Source organism: Rhinolophus hipposideros (assembly GCF_964194185.1).
Source record: "Rhinolophus hipposideros genome assembly, chromosome: 12".
NCBI classification, from domain to species: Eukaryota; Metazoa; Chordata; class Mammalia; order Chiroptera; family Rhinolophidae; genus Rhinolophus; species Rhinolophus hipposideros.
In genome coordinates this window covers 26,849,368-26,868,100 of record NC_138058.1, presented here as the reverse complement: position 1 = coordinate 26,868,100, position 18,733 = coordinate 26,849,368, and the positions used below count along the sequence as shown (strand labels likewise).

The window sequence follows — 18,733 nt, the reverse complement described above, 5'->3', positions numbered from 1 at the left end:
TGTGTAATTTTTAGTGGCATGGAGGATTAAAAACCCAAGAAAGTAGTTCCCAATGTGTCTCGGGGAAGAGGAAAAAAAAGAATCACAGAATTATTTAATGCAAGGTGTTTGTAAATCCCCCCAGTATCTGTGGTCAGAAGGAGATATATGTGTCTCTGTGTAGCCATTTTTAAAAACCTAGTGGTAAAGTGCTTAGATCTCTGCAGGTACCTGGGCTCAAACCTGAGCTCTGCCACTTTCTGACTATGTGATGTTGGGCAAGTTACTTAACTACTCTGTGCCTCAGTTTTGTCAACTATCAAATGAGGCTAACAATAGTGCCTCTTCTTAGCGTTATAGGAATGAAATGAGACTATACAGAATAGGACCCGGCATGTAGTGAGAGTTTTATAGATGTTAGCTCATATATTACTGTGAATTCTATTGTGATCAATAAAAAAGATTTATTTTAGTGTTACTGAGTTCTCATAGTAGCTTTTATATATTAATTTAACTTGATTTAACACTAAGGCACAATGACTACCTATGGGACCTCAAACACTGTTGATACTCAGATTGGTCATTAATCTGGAAAAGTTTGGGAAGCACTGGCTTAAGGTTAAATCCTTGGCAAGTTGCCTCTAATGACAACTACAATCTGGCTATCATTTGTTTAGACATGCACCTAGGTTTCTAGAGCTTTTCACTGTGCTGGCTGAATTTATTTAATAGGATATCAAGCGGAAAGCCTGTGAGACCCAGAATTTTATAGAGACTCCTATGGTCTGTGATGTGATTCATGATTGTATTTCCCTTTGTCATGCCTCAGAATACCAGGAAGACTCATTTGTGGCAGATTTCATAGCAAGACCTAACCTCTTCCACTTTCAAGATTCCAAAACTGCCTTTCTAGAACTACTGGGTAAGACAGAGAGATGTTCATTATATTCCAAGCCCCCAAAACTCAAGAGGAAGAAAAAGCCCCCCCCACACACAAAAAGATTCCTAGCCAGCCTGCTAAGTGACAACTGAGGAGAAAAGCATTCTTCTTCTGAACCACAGGTTGCATGGCACCAGAGTGAGTGGAACCGAGGCCCCCCAGTATGTTTCATCTAAACCATTCTCCCCAACCTTGTTTAGTACTAGTGTGTTTTGGTTTTTAAGAAACATTTTAGTCAATGCAACCTGGTAATAAAATGGTCAGATATGGGAATTCACCTTCCATTACATATTCTGATAAGGGAGTTGGGCCATAACTTTCAAGACAGGAAGCTGAGAGATTCAGAATGAGTCAGTAAATCAAACGGTGGCTGCGCCTGCTAAGGAGGATACCTGAGCCTGGCTGGATTACATAGTTAAAGGCCCCTTCTTAGTAGATAACCAGACACTCCAGGCTGTTCCCCAAGCTCAGATCGGGCTCTCAGAAAACAAAGCTGATGCCTTACCCCAAAGCCACCGTGTTCCTCATAGCAAGGCTAACAAGAAAGAGGATGTATCGAGGTGATGGCCCAGGTTCCTGGGGGAATGCTAGAACGTCGGTCCTGGAACACACACATTCCACAGACCCAGAAACCAGCACTGTCAGGCTGAGGAGGAGCAAGGGCTCCCGGGATGGGCAGTGGTGGGCCTTCCCGAGAAGGCGCCTCAGCCTACAAGGACGTGTGCCTCTCAGCTTCTTCCCATCAGGCCTTAGCAAAGTGTAGCTGAAGACTGAAAGTGTACATTTCTGGGCCGCACTTACCCGTTTTCCCAGAAAGTAGTACCTATGGTCATTAACAATACATGGAGCCGTCTCTCCTCACACGCACTAGCACTCAGTATTGACATTCTCAAAAAATATGCCGATTTGATAGATTAAAATATAATATTAGGTCTGTCTTTCCTAGGGGAGCAGAAGGTTCTTGAGGACAGGCCCTATGTTTGTTGAGATCAGGGCCTGGTACACAGTTAAGAGCTCAATAAATATTTGATGATTGAACGAATGATTCAATGAATCAGTCTGGAGTAGGGAGGTGATCTTTGCCTCCCTCAGGTCTAATAAGGGACTCTGCCCTACCCTAGGCCTACACTGCACTTTGGCACTTTGTTACCCTGTAGTCTATCCCTCCCAACCCGGCCACAATTGCTGGGTGGCCACTTGACCAAGGAAGACAAACCAATTTGATTCTTTCTTAAGACTCTGAGCTAAGAGGCACAGAAGTAAAATGAGTCGGTATTATCGTCGTGGTTGGTGACAGGGTAGGTGGCCACAAAGTGCTGTAGCGAAGATCTTTGCAGTCACCCTGGCTCCTGCAGACCTCGGGGCCAGGCTGCTCAGGAGAGCCGTGCATTCTCTGAGGGCTGACGCCTTAAAATCACCCCCCTTTTAAGCTGATGTGTGGTCACGTTCTGCTCTTCCAACACAAGGTTGCTGGCAGAGATGCCCTCCTTGCCAACTTCACAGATGACAGCCACAGCCTCGAAGAGTGATGGGTCAGATGGTAAACCAGCCCAGCACCATGCGCCAAACTGGGCATGATGCAATTTAACAAAGAGAATTAAAAGTATATAGTTTGGCACTTTGATGAAAAATGGGAAGTCTGAATATAGTAGAATTAAGTTTTCTTCAAAGAAATCCATCTTGGTAGATCACAGCTTTGTCTATAATTTACTCTGATATGTAAAAATCATCAGCACTATTATCTGCCAGGCCCTATGCCCGGTGATCGCAGGGCTCATGTATAATTCTCATGTATCTGCCTCGCACGATGCCTTGTGTGAAGTAGTACTTAATTAATGTGAGCTAAATAAATGCCCCAAACTGCAAAGTGGGAGAACAGTAAGGCCTCCATAGGCCTAGAGTTTTAAAAATCCATGAGTTGTGTTACTTGCCTTACTTCTTTCAAAGATGGTAGTTGTTTTCTCCCCTGAACTTGACTTAAACCAAGCCGCTGCTTTTAACCCAATCTATCCATTCTTTTCCTTTGCTAAAACATGTAGACCAATGTCCTTAGCATGCAAAAGCTCAGATAAGTTGGCTACTTTAGTTGGCTATTCTAGTTTACCAGCCCATTTCTGTTTTTTACCAGTTAAGCTGTATATTTACCACGAGGACATTTGTGTTCTCAAGCCTGTTTATGTCAGTTGCACTCATTAGTGTATTTACGTAATTTAATTACTTATTACGTAATGAAATGTCTATGTATAAGGAAAGAGCTGTTGTTTCTATTATAAGTTGAGTGTTTGGAAAGACTTGTTTGATAAAGGTGAGTAGATTAAAAGAATTGCTGTCAAATCAGAGACGAACAAGACAACTGTAAAAGACTAGGAGTCTGGGTCGGGAAATGTACAGGTCTAGAAAGATTTATGGCACTTACTCTGCAAGTGTCTAAGTTCTCACACTAAAGAAATCAAACCTGGAAATGATAAAGGATGCAATATGGGTACAGCTTATACAAGCACAATGATGCAGAATGCTGATATATGAAATCCATTAATAACTCAAACAAGAGTATCATGAAACTATCAATAAATGTCCTTCCATGTAATGCACTTTGAAATTCTCTAAGCTATTCAACCTCATTTAAAAAAATGTTGGTGAAGACCCACTAAAGTGGTTTTATGACTCAGTTTGGAAAAACAGTGCCCTTAATTCCACTTCATAATTTTCATGATGAGGGAATTGAGGTTCAGGGAGATTTAAGAGCGCCACACTAAGGTCTCACAGCTAGTGGGTCAGAATTATGATCCCCGATTCCATATCCTGTCTGTTACCCTGAGCAACCTTCCTTCTGACCCAGCACAGCTTCCTTTGAAAAAAGTAGGTGAAATGAGGAATTGGATGACAAGGATAAATCCTAGAGAGGAAAGGATAATCCCTCCTTCTCTCATGAGTCTCCACTTTCCTCTAAGCATGAAGCAATTCCCAGCACACACAGATAGATGTGTTTTTACCCCAAAACTAAGATACACCAAGTCTCTTGTGCTACACACACATATTGGGAACAGTGAACCATGTACCTGGGTAGAACACGTGAGCCTTCTAATTTTGGAATGATTGCAGTTCCACGTGGGAAAACTCCAGACTATGGAATGGGGAAGCATTTTGTAGTTCTGAAAAGCTTTTGTTTGGTGAGATGAGCAATAAACAGATCCCTGGCTTGCTAGCTGACCCATGTTCTGCCTGTTTTCCAAACAAGTCATGCCTTCCAAGACTTTTTCCCTGTAATCTGCTTTGCCCTCCCTCTGTGCACCTCCAGCCCAAACATGCTCTCTCAAGAGAGTGAAGTCCAGTGTCCCCAACAAAGTCTGATCCCCATCTCCCCAAGTAAACTGATAATGGTGACCTTCCTCATGAGTCCCACCACTGTGAATTTTCCATGTTCTTTCATCACCACCTCTGAAACTAAATTAAGCAAGCCTTCACACCCTCCCCGGTTCCATGTGGTTATCGTTAGACACAGGCCAGAGGAAGGAGCAGTAATTCAGGTGATCACACAAGACGGATAGCAGAGGGAAGCCCAGAGCCGGGCTCCCAGGTGCCTGAACAAGGTCCTCACCACACCCCTCAGTCATTAGAGTGAGGCTCATGAAAACAGGAGAACCAGATGGGCAGCCTGGGAACTGGGCAACATTTCAGAGGGTTAAGCAAGGAGCCACCCAACAACTGAACAGGGTGCATTCTGTCCCTTTCAAGGGGCATTAAGAGGTGCCTTTTGAAGATAGGTCATAACTCCTTCCTCGGGAGGGTGTGACAGATTTTCTAAGCTGTAGGTGCTGTCACCCTTACCCTGCCTCCAGCTAATGTTTCTCTGCATGCTTTACAAATTGACAACAAATCAGATAAAATTTTCTTGTTCTAACCCCCAAACTATTGATTTCACTCCAGTAGCAATTGTTTTCTAAAGCACACGCTGAGGCTCTCACTATGGGTTCTTATGCTATCTTTTCACCTGTATGGAGGCCAAGGACAGATAGGGACTGCTTCTTCACAGTCCCAGCATCTAGAATGTTGGAACCTGAATGTGAAATGGCATCCAGTTCCAGGAGAATTAAGTACACGGCAATCACACTACCACTTCCCTACGCTGGGTCCGTGGTGGGCCTCACCGGATGATCACCACTGTATTTCCTAACAGCCTGAAAACAGCCTTATAATCCTTCTCAACAAAGTTTTCCAATTAGTCTCCACCACTCCACCAGAGTGGTCATGTGAAAAAATCTTACAGACCATTCCTATGTCAAGTCCGACAGATGAGGAAACTGAGATCCAAACAGGAACCAGATGAATAACTTGCCCAGGGACCTGTTAAAACTGCGACCAGCTGGGCCCAACACCCAGGATTCCTGACCTCCAGCCTAAAGCATGCATCCTTCTAAGTCCCACTCAAAGGAGATGTCTAAGAAGCATTTACTGATGACAATAATGCTAGTTTCCTACGCCTCTGGCATCATTTACTCTCCACATTTGGGGATCTAAGAGAGAAGAAGACTGAAAGAAACCAATGAAACCACAATAAGAGAGGCCAAGGTTAAACTGTCAAGTAAAAAGTACATGGAACTTGGTTTTTGAAAAGCACAGGAAAGCCACATGGGATCAGCCCCTATTCTTTTGAGCTCAGTTATCACCCTCGATTGGCTCATGAAATTTGCAATTTTCTTTCTATGCTGCTCCATCAAAATGTTTGAGCCTAATTCTGAGTATGCCTGCAGTTCTCCTGCTCCAGCATTGTCATTCAGGTATCAAACCTCCTGATGCCCATGATTCTCACTCCTGTCAACTCTTAGAGTGAAGAGACCTGCATATTTACATCATGGGCAAAGCACTTGTAACTTCAGTCCTAAAGACCCATCTTTGCATAGAAATGGGCAGTTCTGAGATTTAGTAAGTGAGCCCACCGACACCCCGAGCATAAGGGACTCAGAAGTGACAGTCAGTCACCCAGTACGTAAATGGGCACATTTTACAAAACAGTGTTCATCTGAATAATGTAAAGTAAGATAACTAGAAAACAAAACATTAAAGGAAATGCAAATTAAATGAAGTGTCACAAAATTGAGTGCTTCATTATTTACCTTCCATACTTAAGCGTCCAACAGAAAATATCATTGTTGCTTTTGTTGACATAATAGAACTATGGTTTTGTTTTCAAAGTCCTTATCTGTTGGATGTAAGTAATATACACAAGTGAAATGGGCTTGGCTTTAAAACATCCCAGCAAAGGGAAAAATCAAAAAGAGAAGAGATGAAAGAAAAATGGCAGAGTGATGCTAATTGTTGAAGCTGGATGATGGGTATATGGGAACTTATTTCACTATTATTTCTCTTCTATGTATGAAGATTTCCATAGTAAATATTAACAGATAGTTCTACTTATTGAATTAGCCAAAGAGTTAAACACACACACACACACACACACACACACACACACATTCCAGTGCTGGGGTAGTAAGTATGGTTGGTGGGGGTGGTCCCCAGTTTGAGCTGTTCCCACCACAGGATTTCAGCCATGTCTGGTGAGGACAGAGTAGGGCTGGTGGTTGTCAAGGACTACCAGGGCCTAATGAGTCTTCTAGGGGACAGGAAAGTCCCCCTAAAGGTATAGAAAGTTAAGCAAACAAGCCTGATTCAGTCTCAAGGCCCTATCCCTTGGAGGAGTGGTTATGACACAGTCATCACACTTTGGACTTGTTTCCCAGCCCAGCCCTCTCTGGATTCATGTCTGGGTCCAACGAGGCAGGGAAGAGAATAAGTAAAAATGGAAAGAGCTAGTCCATTGACCTCTCTGGGCACAAGTCCCATAGCTCAGGAACCCATCAATTAGAGATCATGGCAGAGGCCAGACAGGCAGCCCACTTCCCTTCTCCACAGACCACCAACCAACTCCAAGGCCCCAAAGCCCCCTGGACAATAGAAGTTGTGGCACTGCTCCCACTCTCATCCACCACGTTGGGCCACAGGCTGGCACTCAGCCTGTTACTGGGTAATGTGCAACATAGCAGGGCACAACTACTGTTTCCTGGACACACATCATGAGGAAAGTAGACCTCAGGTACTTGTTCATATCAGAGACATTCTCACAGAAGTGAGTCCAGAAAGGAAAGATGGAACAGAGGTTTTCACCACTTAGCAAGTCATTTCTGGATAAATGTAGCAGGTCTTCCCATGTCTGCCCAGGGGACTATGAAACCCCAATGCGCCTTGGCAGCAGCCATACCGAAAGGAATAGAGTCAAGTACAACACCCCTAGGACTTTCTTGTCTGTATGACTGGATGGTGACTGGAAGGAGGGATAAAATAACCAGAAGTACACTTCCCCATGGATGGTAGCATCAGCATGTGCCATGCTTGCAACCTGTCACCTGCAAGTGATACCTTTATCTACGAGGCCCTACAGTGAGGACCAGGAGGGGCTGAGGATACACTTGGAGGGTGAATCGTAGGACAATTCTGAGAACAGCATGGGGGAGCCACTAAGCAATCCCTCTCCCCATAAATTCATATCCGAGCCCTTTATGATGTGGGAGGTAATTCAAAGGTGAAAGAACTGCTTTATGGAAACTCCGGAAGGCCCTGGGCCCCAGGAACCCTACTCTGGGAGGGATACACCTTTACACCCCAAACCCCAACAAAGCGTAACACAGAAGGGAGGCATTTTCTTCTGTGACATCCTGCACCGTAAAGTGGCTCGGACGCCTTAAGGGTTCAAATGCATAATGGCTCCAAGGGGAGACCTCAGTGAGGCTCCAGAAGCAACGGTAATCCGTGGAAGTGGCAGCATCACCTCTGGTGTGTTTGGAGGGAAAGGTCTAGCAGAGCAGAAGAATGAAGTACCAGGATAGTATGTGGTTGATTAGAGAACTTATGAATACATAAGAAGCACCCACCCTGTAGTGACACTACCATGCGATAACTAGGGAGACAGAGGCAGATCGGGGGCCTCTGTAGTAACAAGCATAACCTGTGTCAGCGAGGGAACAGTAAAACTGGCAGACATCTCTGCCTGGTGTAATAATCAGCTCAAATTCACTTGCAAAGCTGTTTGGCAATTTGTACCAAGGGTCCTAAGTATATTTATTCTTGCTCCTGGAGGTGTATCCTAAGGAAATAATCCAAAGACGGAAACAGCTTCTAGGCATGAAGATACAGCATCATAACTTAAACTGGAGGCAACATCAACATCCAATGGGGAATGCTTAATACAACAACACGTCCATTTTAATGGAGCATCATGGCATTTTAAAAGGATACATTTTAAGACTTTCTAGCAACATGGACAAAGCACAACTCCAAACCTTGAATTTAAAAAGCAAGAATCACAATATTTTCCTCACTATGACTAATTGTATAAAAATATCTGTTCACGTAGACAAAGGCTAAAAGCGCTGTGCAAATGTAACAGTGATGCTTTTGTAGTACTCTAACCATGAGCGGTTTGCCTCCTACATTTCCCAAATTCTCCAATCTGTTATCTACGATCTTTAAAATGAAATAAGGAAAATATCACTACAAATGTCAAAAGGTAAACCAGGAAATAACGAAACAAAGATCACCAAGGCAGAAGGAGATAAAAGGGTTCAGGAATCTGAGCTCTTCTTTAGATGGAGTATGACATGAGCTAGGAAAATGGGACGGTTCAGAGCTCTCGAGTCCTGCAGACTCCGTTTTCCAGCACCCTTACCTACGCTGATTGTCTGAAGAGAGACATGGGAGAGGGTGAGCCCTGAGCAAACAGGGCACAGTTCCCATGGGCCTGCAGTTAAGATCTCCCCAGAGCATGACCTTGGTCACTGGAACAGAGGGCAGAGAGGACTCAGGGGACAGCCGTGCATGAGCTCAGCAGGCAGGAGCCCTAGAAAGAAGCTTAGAGCACAGGCTCCATAAACGAGCCAGAGTCTACTCCCTTCCCTTCCTCCCACCCCCACCATCCCACACATAGGGGATGAGGAGACAGGACTTACCACTCAGGGCAGAGGTGGTGTTCTCCAGAGCTTGGCACACAGCCAACAAAAGACCTGTCAGGGGGGAAAAAAAGAAAAGTAAGAGTCAACTCAGCACATGATTTCTAGGATTCGAGGGCAGGCCTCTGGAAAGGTAAAGACTGGGTGATTTTACAAGGTGGCCAGCAGGCAGGCCTGGCTACATAATTGGGGGGCTCAGTGCAACATGAAAATGCGGGATCCTTTGTGCAAAAAGCAGGAAAACAGTGCCATTAAAGGTACCAACTATAAAGCTGTTCCCTGTCTTCCATGGTCTCTCTCCACCTGTCATGGTGTTTTCTTGTTTTTGTTCTTAAAAACCTTATACATATATTTATTGCGGTGAAACATACATAAAACTTACTATTTTAACATTTTAAGTGTACAGTTCAGTGGCATTAAGTACATTCACATTGTCGTGTATGTCATGGTGCTTTTTATGTGCTGCTTATATCATTTTTCTCTTTGAAGTATGAGGACGGTTGCAAGGTGAGCACAGCCTCTGAAGGCCCAGGGGGCCCCAGCGACAAAGTGCACATGCGACCACTGACTGCTGGCTTTCCTCTCCGACAAGCAGCTGGACAGATGTGTCATGACCCAGCTGGGGACAGGGAAATCTAGTCAGGCGTTTCTTTGTCCAGGGATCAGGCACTCCAACAAGAGGCAGACAGGTCACTCCCAAGGGTATTACAACCTCGGTGCCAGGATGTACTAGGTACCTGGCTCAGGGCTAGAGGAGAGGCTTATGCCTACCTGGTTACCCACTAAACAGGCCGTGGAGCTCTCATCCCAGGATGGGGACAGCTGCCACCAAGCCCTGTCCCGAGATGCCGTGGGGTGCATGCACCTAACCCCAAGTTTTCTTGTGTTCAGGCCCTGCCAGAATTGGAGTGTGGCAGGGGTGAGAACCCACCTAGGGAAGGGGGAAGGTGGCAGGAGGTGGGATCATATGCCCCTGGCACACACTCCACTGACCCACTGGTCTTCACTTAAAGATACAACGTCAAAGATAAAACTGAAAAATTTCAAGACGGCAACAACACAGCATTAACCCCTAGCTCGCGGCCCATCTCAGCGTGAGACTCTGCAACCAGACAGGTCGCACGCCCATGAAGCCACCCGCCCCTGCCTGTGGGTGACCTTATGTACCCTCACGTTACACTATCAGAAGTTTCTGGAAACACCACAGCAAATTTCCAGTGAAGAAGGAACCTCTTTTGAGTTATGCAATCAGCATGAACGAAATTAGAATGACTTCCTAAAACTGAAATGCAAAAAGATGCCCGGTGGCCACGCAGAGGCTGGGCCACCTACAGGTTAGCCTGAAAGGCAGATGAATCCAGTCACCCAGAAAACAAGCTGAGTTCTTGGCTGGGACCCTGCACTGCACAGGACCAGACCAATGCTGCCATGTCGGTTGTGATGGCTCCTTTCCCCTTTCACTCAGGGCGTAGACATAGAAGCCCTCGACTCTTAGGAGAGAAGCACATTTAGAACGGATAAAGCAATCATGCTCATGACTTTCTTCTAGGCCTTTGAAAGGAGAAACACCACAAACACTTCAGGCTGCTTTTCCTGGATGCCTGGCATTATTTCCCCAAGGCTCCCACGGAGGCCTGAACCAGATATTTGGGCTGGAGCAGGGGGCAAGGAGAGAAAAATCAGTAAAATCCCCATATCTTCCCTGTGCAATTCTTTCTTGCTGCTTAGTGGACACTCATTTTGGGAGCATGGCTCTTAGGGTTCCCCTGGTCATAGGTGAAAGGCTGAGCAATGCACACAGCAAGCGTTAACGTGAGACCTTTTGCCAAAGCCAGGAAGAGTCTTAGTGGTTCCACACTGTTGGCTGGGGACCTGTCACACTCTGACTTTGCTGGCAGGGCCACAAACCACTGTGGGCCAAAGTCAGCCTGTGACTTGTAGTAACATAAAGGATGACATGAGGCTGTCGTACCTCTCGATAGGAAGTGCCACTGCCCTGTCACAAACTGTCCCTGAATGAATGAATGATCTTGCCACCTCCCTCCCCAACCCCATATTCTGCAAGCTAGCAGAAGTACAGTCATTACAGTTCCCGGGATCCATGTTGACCTCCGCTTAAAGAAAATTAAGACAAGAAAGCAAATACTGTCCTACTGCAGCCAGGACGGAGCACAGACTTGATAGTCTCTCTAAGGCATATGGAGGGGCCACTCCCTCAGCCTTGTTACTTCGCCCCCATTGTTCCTTACCAGCGAACTATCACAAAGGTATTTTGGGAACTAATCAGAGTTTGCAAAACCAACACGTTCCACAGATGAAAGACACTGGGTTTTCACTCATAATTTGAGCAATATGAGAAGAATAGTTGCTTTCTGTCATTCCCAGGTAAAAGATTTCCTAGTGCTTGGGCTTGATTTAGACACAACCTCACTTGAGGCTCTGTGGTGAGAAGTGAGGCCTCCACCTTCCCTTTACTACGTGGTGAGCTCTCTAAGAGGGTCTCAGAACAAAAACCAGGGGCCAGGCTTCTTTCACTTCTCAGGTGGGTGGGTACCACTTAGTGGGCATGTACCAGTTCCTGGCCCAGCACTTTTACGTGCGTTATCTTATGTGGTCCTCATAATACCTATGATATAGGCACCTCCCAACCTCTGGCCTTCTGGTCCAGCCTGTGGAAACATGTGATTTTACAGGTGAGGAAACTGAGACTTAAGAGAAGTTAAGAGATGTGCCCAAGCTCCTGCAGCCAAATTCAAACTCCAGTCCGTCCAACTCCTATGCCCAAGACGTGTTTAATTACCACACCACACAACAGTCCTTCTGACCACAGCCTGTCATGACACCCTGGTAGGTATGTACTCTTCAGTTACAACCCCCCAAATGAGTTCAAGAAATAGATTCAGCATGCCTGGCAGTGAGGCTCGATCCCTCTCTTCCAGAAGCCACATCCGTTGCCTCTTGGGATTTCCCACTGCTTACAATTCCCCTACTATGAGCAAAGTCTCCTGAGGGGCAAGGGTGTGAATATGCAGACCCCCAACTGCCCCATCTGCGTAAGCCCAGGTGCCCAGAATGCCAGTCCCACACCTGTGCTTGGAAAGCTGGGCTCTGTGAAGGCTTTCCAGAAACATGGGGCCTTGGCAGGCTCTGAGCCTCGTTAGAAACACAGGAAACCCTTCCCTGGAGCACCTGTGTGGGGACAGCACAGCCCCAGGATAGCAGTGGCTCCAGAGAGACAACACTCAGTTCAGATGGAGGCTTGAGGCTGCAGCCACACGCTCCTCTCACCTGAGTTTCAAAGCTGGAGCTCGCCTGCCACAGGCCACCCAGCCAGCCCTTTGGGGCAGGAATCCCTTTAGGCTGCTCCTGCCAGCATCCCATTTCTGTTTAACTAGTTCCAAAGACAGGAATCCTGGATTGTGGACTTCAGAAAAAAGTGTGTGCGTGGGGGCAGGGGATGGGAGTGTTGGTGAGGGGTAAACCACACACGATGGAAGCAAAACCTTATGAATGGCTGATCCCCCCCCCCCCCCCACCGCAAGTAGAGTGGGAGCCCAGGCCTGCCCTCAAGGAAAGACAAGGGTTGCAGTGCTTATAATTCAGCTGTTTGGAAGGCAATAAGAATTTCAAGCAGGAAGAATGTTAAAAGAGAGGCTAGCTTATTTCGTGAGTTCACAGAATGGAGCCATTGTGAAACCCATTCACTGGTCTGTGAATGGAAAATGCTGTTGAGAGGTGCTGGGCAATCATCTTCCCTGGACGACAGAGCAGGGAGCCCTCCCCCAACCCCTCCGTGTATGCCCTTGTTCAAGCACGGGATTGGGACCCAGGCTGTGTCTTCAACTGTCTCTTCTGTGGACACTCTGCAAAGCATCCCCTGGTCACCCCAGCAGAGTTGACCATGCCCAGTTCTGGCCTCTGCAACACTCAGTGTTTGCTCCCAGGCTCCTACTACTCCACTGTGTGAATTAGCTATCCCCTGAGAAAAATCAAGAGTCCCACATCTCATCCATTTTGGATCCCCTAAACCAGGCTTCCCGAGTAAAGGGGTGAAGGAGGTTTTGGTGTCAGGGAGATGTGGGGAGGATGGAGAGAGGGTTACAGCGGGTCCTTTTGGATGAAACATGCCCTGGATTTAGAGGAGGTAGTCAGGAAAGGCATATGGGTAATGAACTAATGCAGGCAGCAGGGGCAGGAGTCAGGCAAGAGAGAGGCAGAAAGTAGTGTGGGTGTTTGGGGGCGGCCAGGATCCCTCCTTCTTCTCCTACCATGTTTGGAGTTGGGGGGTCATAAGGGACAGAGCTAGGAGCTCAGGAAGTGGTGGGTGGTACCTAGAAGGTGAGAATCCTGCAACTCAGCATGAGGTCCGTAGGGGACAGCCATGGGACAGCCATGTGAGACAAACATATGGGTAAATGGGTCACACGGAACCCAGGGCCTGCTGGTACAGGCTCTAAGGACTCTTCACTTATCTATCATATCCCAACATTAAACTTCATCTGCAAACATGGCAGGATTTTAACTGCATAGCAGAAATTGCAATATTGTATGACTTTATCGGTATTTTTAAATGCAAGAGGTTTTGATAGCCAGGTGAAAATGTTGGTTGCAGGGTAAGAACTGATTAGGAAGAAAGAAAAAGGGAATACACTGCAGGTAGAGGCAAGTGGGGAAGCTGGGAGGACCAGGAGACAATATCCATCAATGCTATGACCGAAAGCAGCACGGCAGCCCCCATCACCCCAGTGCAGGGAGGCCTGCTCTCAGACAGGACGTGGTTTCTCTCCAAGGAGGAGATGACAATTCACATTCGCCCCTGCTTATAGTCTCCAGTGACACTTGCTTCAGCGGATGTCAGGCAAAGCTGCAGAGGAATTTGTGGAGGAACTGGCCAGACGGGATTAGGAAAACTCTGGGGACAGCAAAGAGAGTTTAGAAATATGTGACATGGGAATGAGCCACCTTGGGCAAATGGGCTCATGGGACAGAGGGTTCTTTCTCTCATCATCCCAGCTTCTGGATCACTGCTTTCAATACACAGGCTGGACCGTGTTATCCAAGGACAAAGTCTTAACGAGAACAGTATGTGAAACGGTTAGTGTTGTGTTTCAGGTGGCAGGTCCTGACACACAAAGCAAAGAAACCAACTATGCAGGGAGGGGACAGCTTTTAGTTCCAAACCCACAAAAGTGAGGTCCTGACCTCACCCAAACACAGCTGTGACATGGGACAAGTTAACCAGGATGATTTGTCTGCCAGTGGCAGACAGTGCTAGAAAGACCACTGGAACCCAATTGGGGTCCTGAGCTCCCTCCCCGCAGTGTTCAGCCATAGGATTGTCATTGTGGCTGATGGCATCATCAATGATCAGCAGCAACATTTACTTGAGCCCTTATTACGTGCCCTGTGTTGTCTCATTCAATACCCAAACAAGTCCTAGGACGTAGGTACCATTACACTCCCAGTTTAGAGGTAAGAAAGTAAAAGTGCAGGATTTGAAGTTACCGGCCCAGGGTCATCCAGCTTGTAAGTGACAAATATTGCAGGCTCATGTTACAGGGCCCAGTTGGCCCCACTTTGCTTCCTGTGACTCTGTGAGGTACAGCCAAAGAACACAGACTTGCTAGAAAAGACCTCCTCCTCCTCTTCTCTCCTGGACAGAAGGCAAGTATGTACTGGGAACACAGCTCATGGGAAGCCCAGAGACTAGGGTCGCCCATGAGTGGTGTCACCTCTAGCAAGTCACTTTGCCTCTCTCCATCTTGGGTTATCTTTAAATGACAGAGTTGGGCAAGAAGATCTGTCCAGTCTCTAAATTCCAAGCATCTGTGAAGATACAGGGCTCTGCATCTTCCTCAACTACCTAGCACAGGGTGCCACTGAGGAACACTGACTGGCCTTCTTCCTGTGCTCTGGACCCTTTGCCTTGAACAAGGAGTGGGCAACATGAAGCCTGCGTGTGTCTTCATAGGTGTGCTCAGTTTATGGTAATTTTTGTCTTCCAGGTTAGTGTGGTATTTACATCAAATATCAGAAGATGGGAGAGATCCTAAACCTAAACCTAAATGAGCACTATGTTCCATCTCTACATTTCCCATGTAGTCTGTTTTAAAAAAACTTTTATTTATTTTAAGTGTGTTTTTCTAGGACCCATCAGCTCCAAGTCAAGTACGGTTCCAATCTAGTTGTGGAGGGCGCAGCTCACATTGGCCCATGTGGGGATCGAACCGGCAACCCCGCTGCTAAGAGCACTGAGCTCTAACCAACTGAGCTAACCCACTGCCCCTCCCACATAGTCTTGATGTTGGCTTGATAATATATTGTGAGCTCATCATCCAAGAGGGAATGCACTTGGGTCAGTGAGCTTGGGGCCCTCAGTTGCCCTTCCTAATGGGGTGGCCATAAGCAGCAAAGTCCAACTTGATGAGACTAAGGCAATATCTCATGATTATGACATCATGGAATATAAGCCAGTACTACCTGAATGCTCGTAGGTATTTTCCACAACTACTTATATATATATATATATATGTGGATGGGGAAAATTAAAGTATTCAGAATGAACCTTTAGGATCAAGCAGATGGAAGAGATGGGCAGATGGGAGCCTACCCTGCAGGCCTCTACCACTTTCTAATTCTGACTCAGGGTCTGTTAAGGCAGAACAGAAAGGAGCCTTGATGTCAGACCTGGGTTCACATCCTGACTCTGCCACTCCTTACCTGTGAGACCTTGGCTACCTTATCTAACCTCGGTGAGTCTGGGTATCCTCATTTGTAAATAAGGATGACACTTCTTCACAAGGCTAGTGCAAGGAGTAAATAAAATGAAATGAAATGGAGTACACAAAGTCAGGGAAAAATGGAATCATCCATACTACAGCCAATGCAGATGAGTATGGGCTACCAAAGGCACCACACAGATCCCACATTCCCACAGACACTTCACCCACTTCCATGCCCCAAGCACCAGTTCCAACCCTTACCACTCTTCAGAGGCCTGCACCTCAAACCATGTGTTCACGAATAACTTCATCTAGTCTCATCCCCTGACCTGTTTCACCTCCTCCTCCTCACTTCTGGGCGGGGCTGAAGACCTCACAGCCATCATCCACCCCTCCCTCTCCTTTACCTGCTGTCCAAGCCAAGGCCTCCTACACATCCTGCCTCCTCATTCTCCGTCCCATCCATCCTCCTGTATCCCTGCTGCTACTGCTCCAATTCAGGCCTCATCTCTCCTGGGCTATCGCAATAGTTGCCTAACTGGTTTCCTGCCAACAGCTTTTTCACCGTTGCTCCTGCTGCCAGAGGGACCTTCCCGGAATGTGTGTTGGACCATAGCTCTCCTTTCCTCTAAACTCCCTGTGGGGTCCCCAACTCACAGAACCTAGGCCAATGTTCCCAGCAGAGATTTAAGGTGCAGGACCCAGTCCCACCCACTCCTGTCAGGCACTCTGACTCCAGCTGCCTGGCACTGTCCCCCTTTCCCTGCACACAACCTGCCCTCACAGCTTGGTGCCTTGGGCTCACATCACTAGGATCTTGACTCAAGTCTTTGTAGCTGTAGCTGTGTGATATTTGCTTAGTTGTCTGAGCTTTGGTTTCCTTCACTGTAAAAAGAGATCAAGATATCCATCTCCTGCACGGGGTTATTATAAAGATGAAATGAGAGGACACACGAGAAACATGTAGTAGTAATATACTGAGTGGCACATAAATGGTAGATATTATTGAGAGCTGTCATTAATATTATGTTGATCTCTCAAGTTGGCATGACTTTTCCTCTACCCCTGGGAATCAAATTTGTCTCTCAAAGCCTTACTCAAATGTCAGAAATAATCATTTCCTTGGAGTACTCCTTATCTGATTCTGCCTTGAAGTTAGAAAGTTTTCACATCTTATCTGTCTTCCCCTCTAGTGTGGTTAGGACCTATGTCTTACTCATCTCTACCCTCACACTGGGCATAATGCCTCACACCTAATTACTCAATTGAATTTCTCTAAGAGGTCACTAGCTTGGAAACAGCTGCAGGGGGAATGGGAAAACCAGCCGATCCTCAGGGATTCCTTCCTCACGTCTGTCCTAGACCCCCCCAACTACAGCTCTAAGTCTTGGTTCTTATTCTGACTTCAGTGGAGATGAACACTTGAAACCTGGCATTCATTCATTCAACAGGTGATTACCGAGTGCCCACTACATGGCAGACACCGTTCTACGTGCTGCTGAGATAGCAAAGGACGAAAAGCTGCTTCTCTCACAACTTCTGCAACGTACTCTTCCTGAGGAAGAATCCTTCCAATTCTTGGAAACCATTTATACTGAATTCCATTATAAATGTCTGGCTGCACCATATTTTGGTGGGTGGTGAGTTAATGTCAATGTTGAAACAGAAGATGCATTTTAACTAGTCTCCCTGCAATAGAGAGAGGACCATGGAGGCGTGAGCCCTTGTGAGCCTGGAGCCCATCTGCTGAACTGGCATATACCACGATGATCCTGAGTTATTTGGTCGCTGATAAGATGACCCCTGAAATGTTTTATTTTCAGATCCTTCAATCATTCTGTAGGCTTTTCTGAAAGCCTTATGACAAAACAGGAAGTCCTGCACCTACCGACCTCAAAAAAGGAGAAATCAGAGGGTGTGACAAGGGCTATGGGGCTCACTGAATGGCTTGGAGCAGCAGGTTGGCCAGTCAGCCAGTGTTTGCTGAGCACGACATCTCCGGGGGCTCTTCAAGCAAAGGCAGGACTGGCCACAAGTTTACAACCTAGATGAGGAGACACAACTGAAGCAAAACACTTAATCTTTTTTTCCACAAATATCTCCCATGCTCCCTCATTAAGCCCTTTGTTCCATCCAATTGTGTCTACCTGGTCCAGATCTCCTAAACACTCCTTCTCTCCTGCCTGGAAAGCCTCCTGCTGCTCTGACCTCACTCCTACTGAGCTTTCTCACCCCCCCCCCACACCCCCATGAGGCCCTCCTGACCACTCCAGCAGGCAGCATTCTCTTTCATCTTCTGATACCTGTCAGCACCAGGGCAGGTAAGAGCCCAACCTACTCACTCTCCTGGGTCTCCCTCTCTCAGCCCAGACCTCATTTCCCACCATCTCTGATTTAGGAGAATCGATTACTATCTTTCTTTCCCTACTTCAGGGGGCAAATGAGAATATTTGCAAAATGCTTTGAGCTCTTTAGCCTCGAGGGCCTAATTAACGCTGACACCATATACACAGGCAGCAGAGAAGCAACGCAGCTGTAAAAGAAGGTGACGTGTGTTCTTCTTGACTTCTAGGAAACCATGCAAAAAATGAATGGACTGAATAAAAAAGCCTCAGAGATCCTTGCAGGAGGAGGTGGGTGCTGCCCTGTTGAAATACCTTTGTTTCGAAGGACTGGAAGGTGATACAACACACTGTCCCTCTCCACCTCTCCACTCTCCGCAACACCCCACCCACTTCAAAGCCTTACAGAACAATGCTGCCTACTGCCGTAGTGGTCTGAGAGGACCCCTGCCAATGAAGCAAAAAGCATATGGGGCAAAATATCTTTACCAAAGATATTAATCAAAGTTAATCAGGATGTGCCTGGTATCTCCTCTGGGTGAAGGCCCAGTGACCGTCACTCCCATCCACCTAGATCTATGCTACACCCTTTTTGTTGTTGTTAGGAGACAGTAGTCATATCTTCTGCAGAATTAAAGCCTTATCAAAGACCTGGACCAAGGGCTTGGTACTGAGTCAAACTTCCTCTTCCTTAGGCCCTGCTTCTGGGCTGGCTGGCCGAGGGCCCCCTTCCAGGGATTGCAGGGCAGC

General features: G+C 46.7%; 1 protein-coding gene across 2 annotated transcripts in view; it reads right to left on the bottom strand.

Moving 5' to 3' along the window:
• The window catches only part of TGFA (transforming growth factor alpha), a 90,724-nt gene that overhangs the window by 51,411 nt on the left and 20,580 nt on the right, over positions 1–18,733 (bottom strand). For both annotated transcript variants that reach the window (XM_081068765.1, XM_081068766.1), the window contains exon 2: positions 8,920–8,973. In XM_081068765.1, coding sequence (XP_080924891.1) covers positions 8,920–8,973 — 54 coding nt within the window. The remainder of the gene's footprint in view (positions 1–8,919; positions 8,974–18,733) is intronic.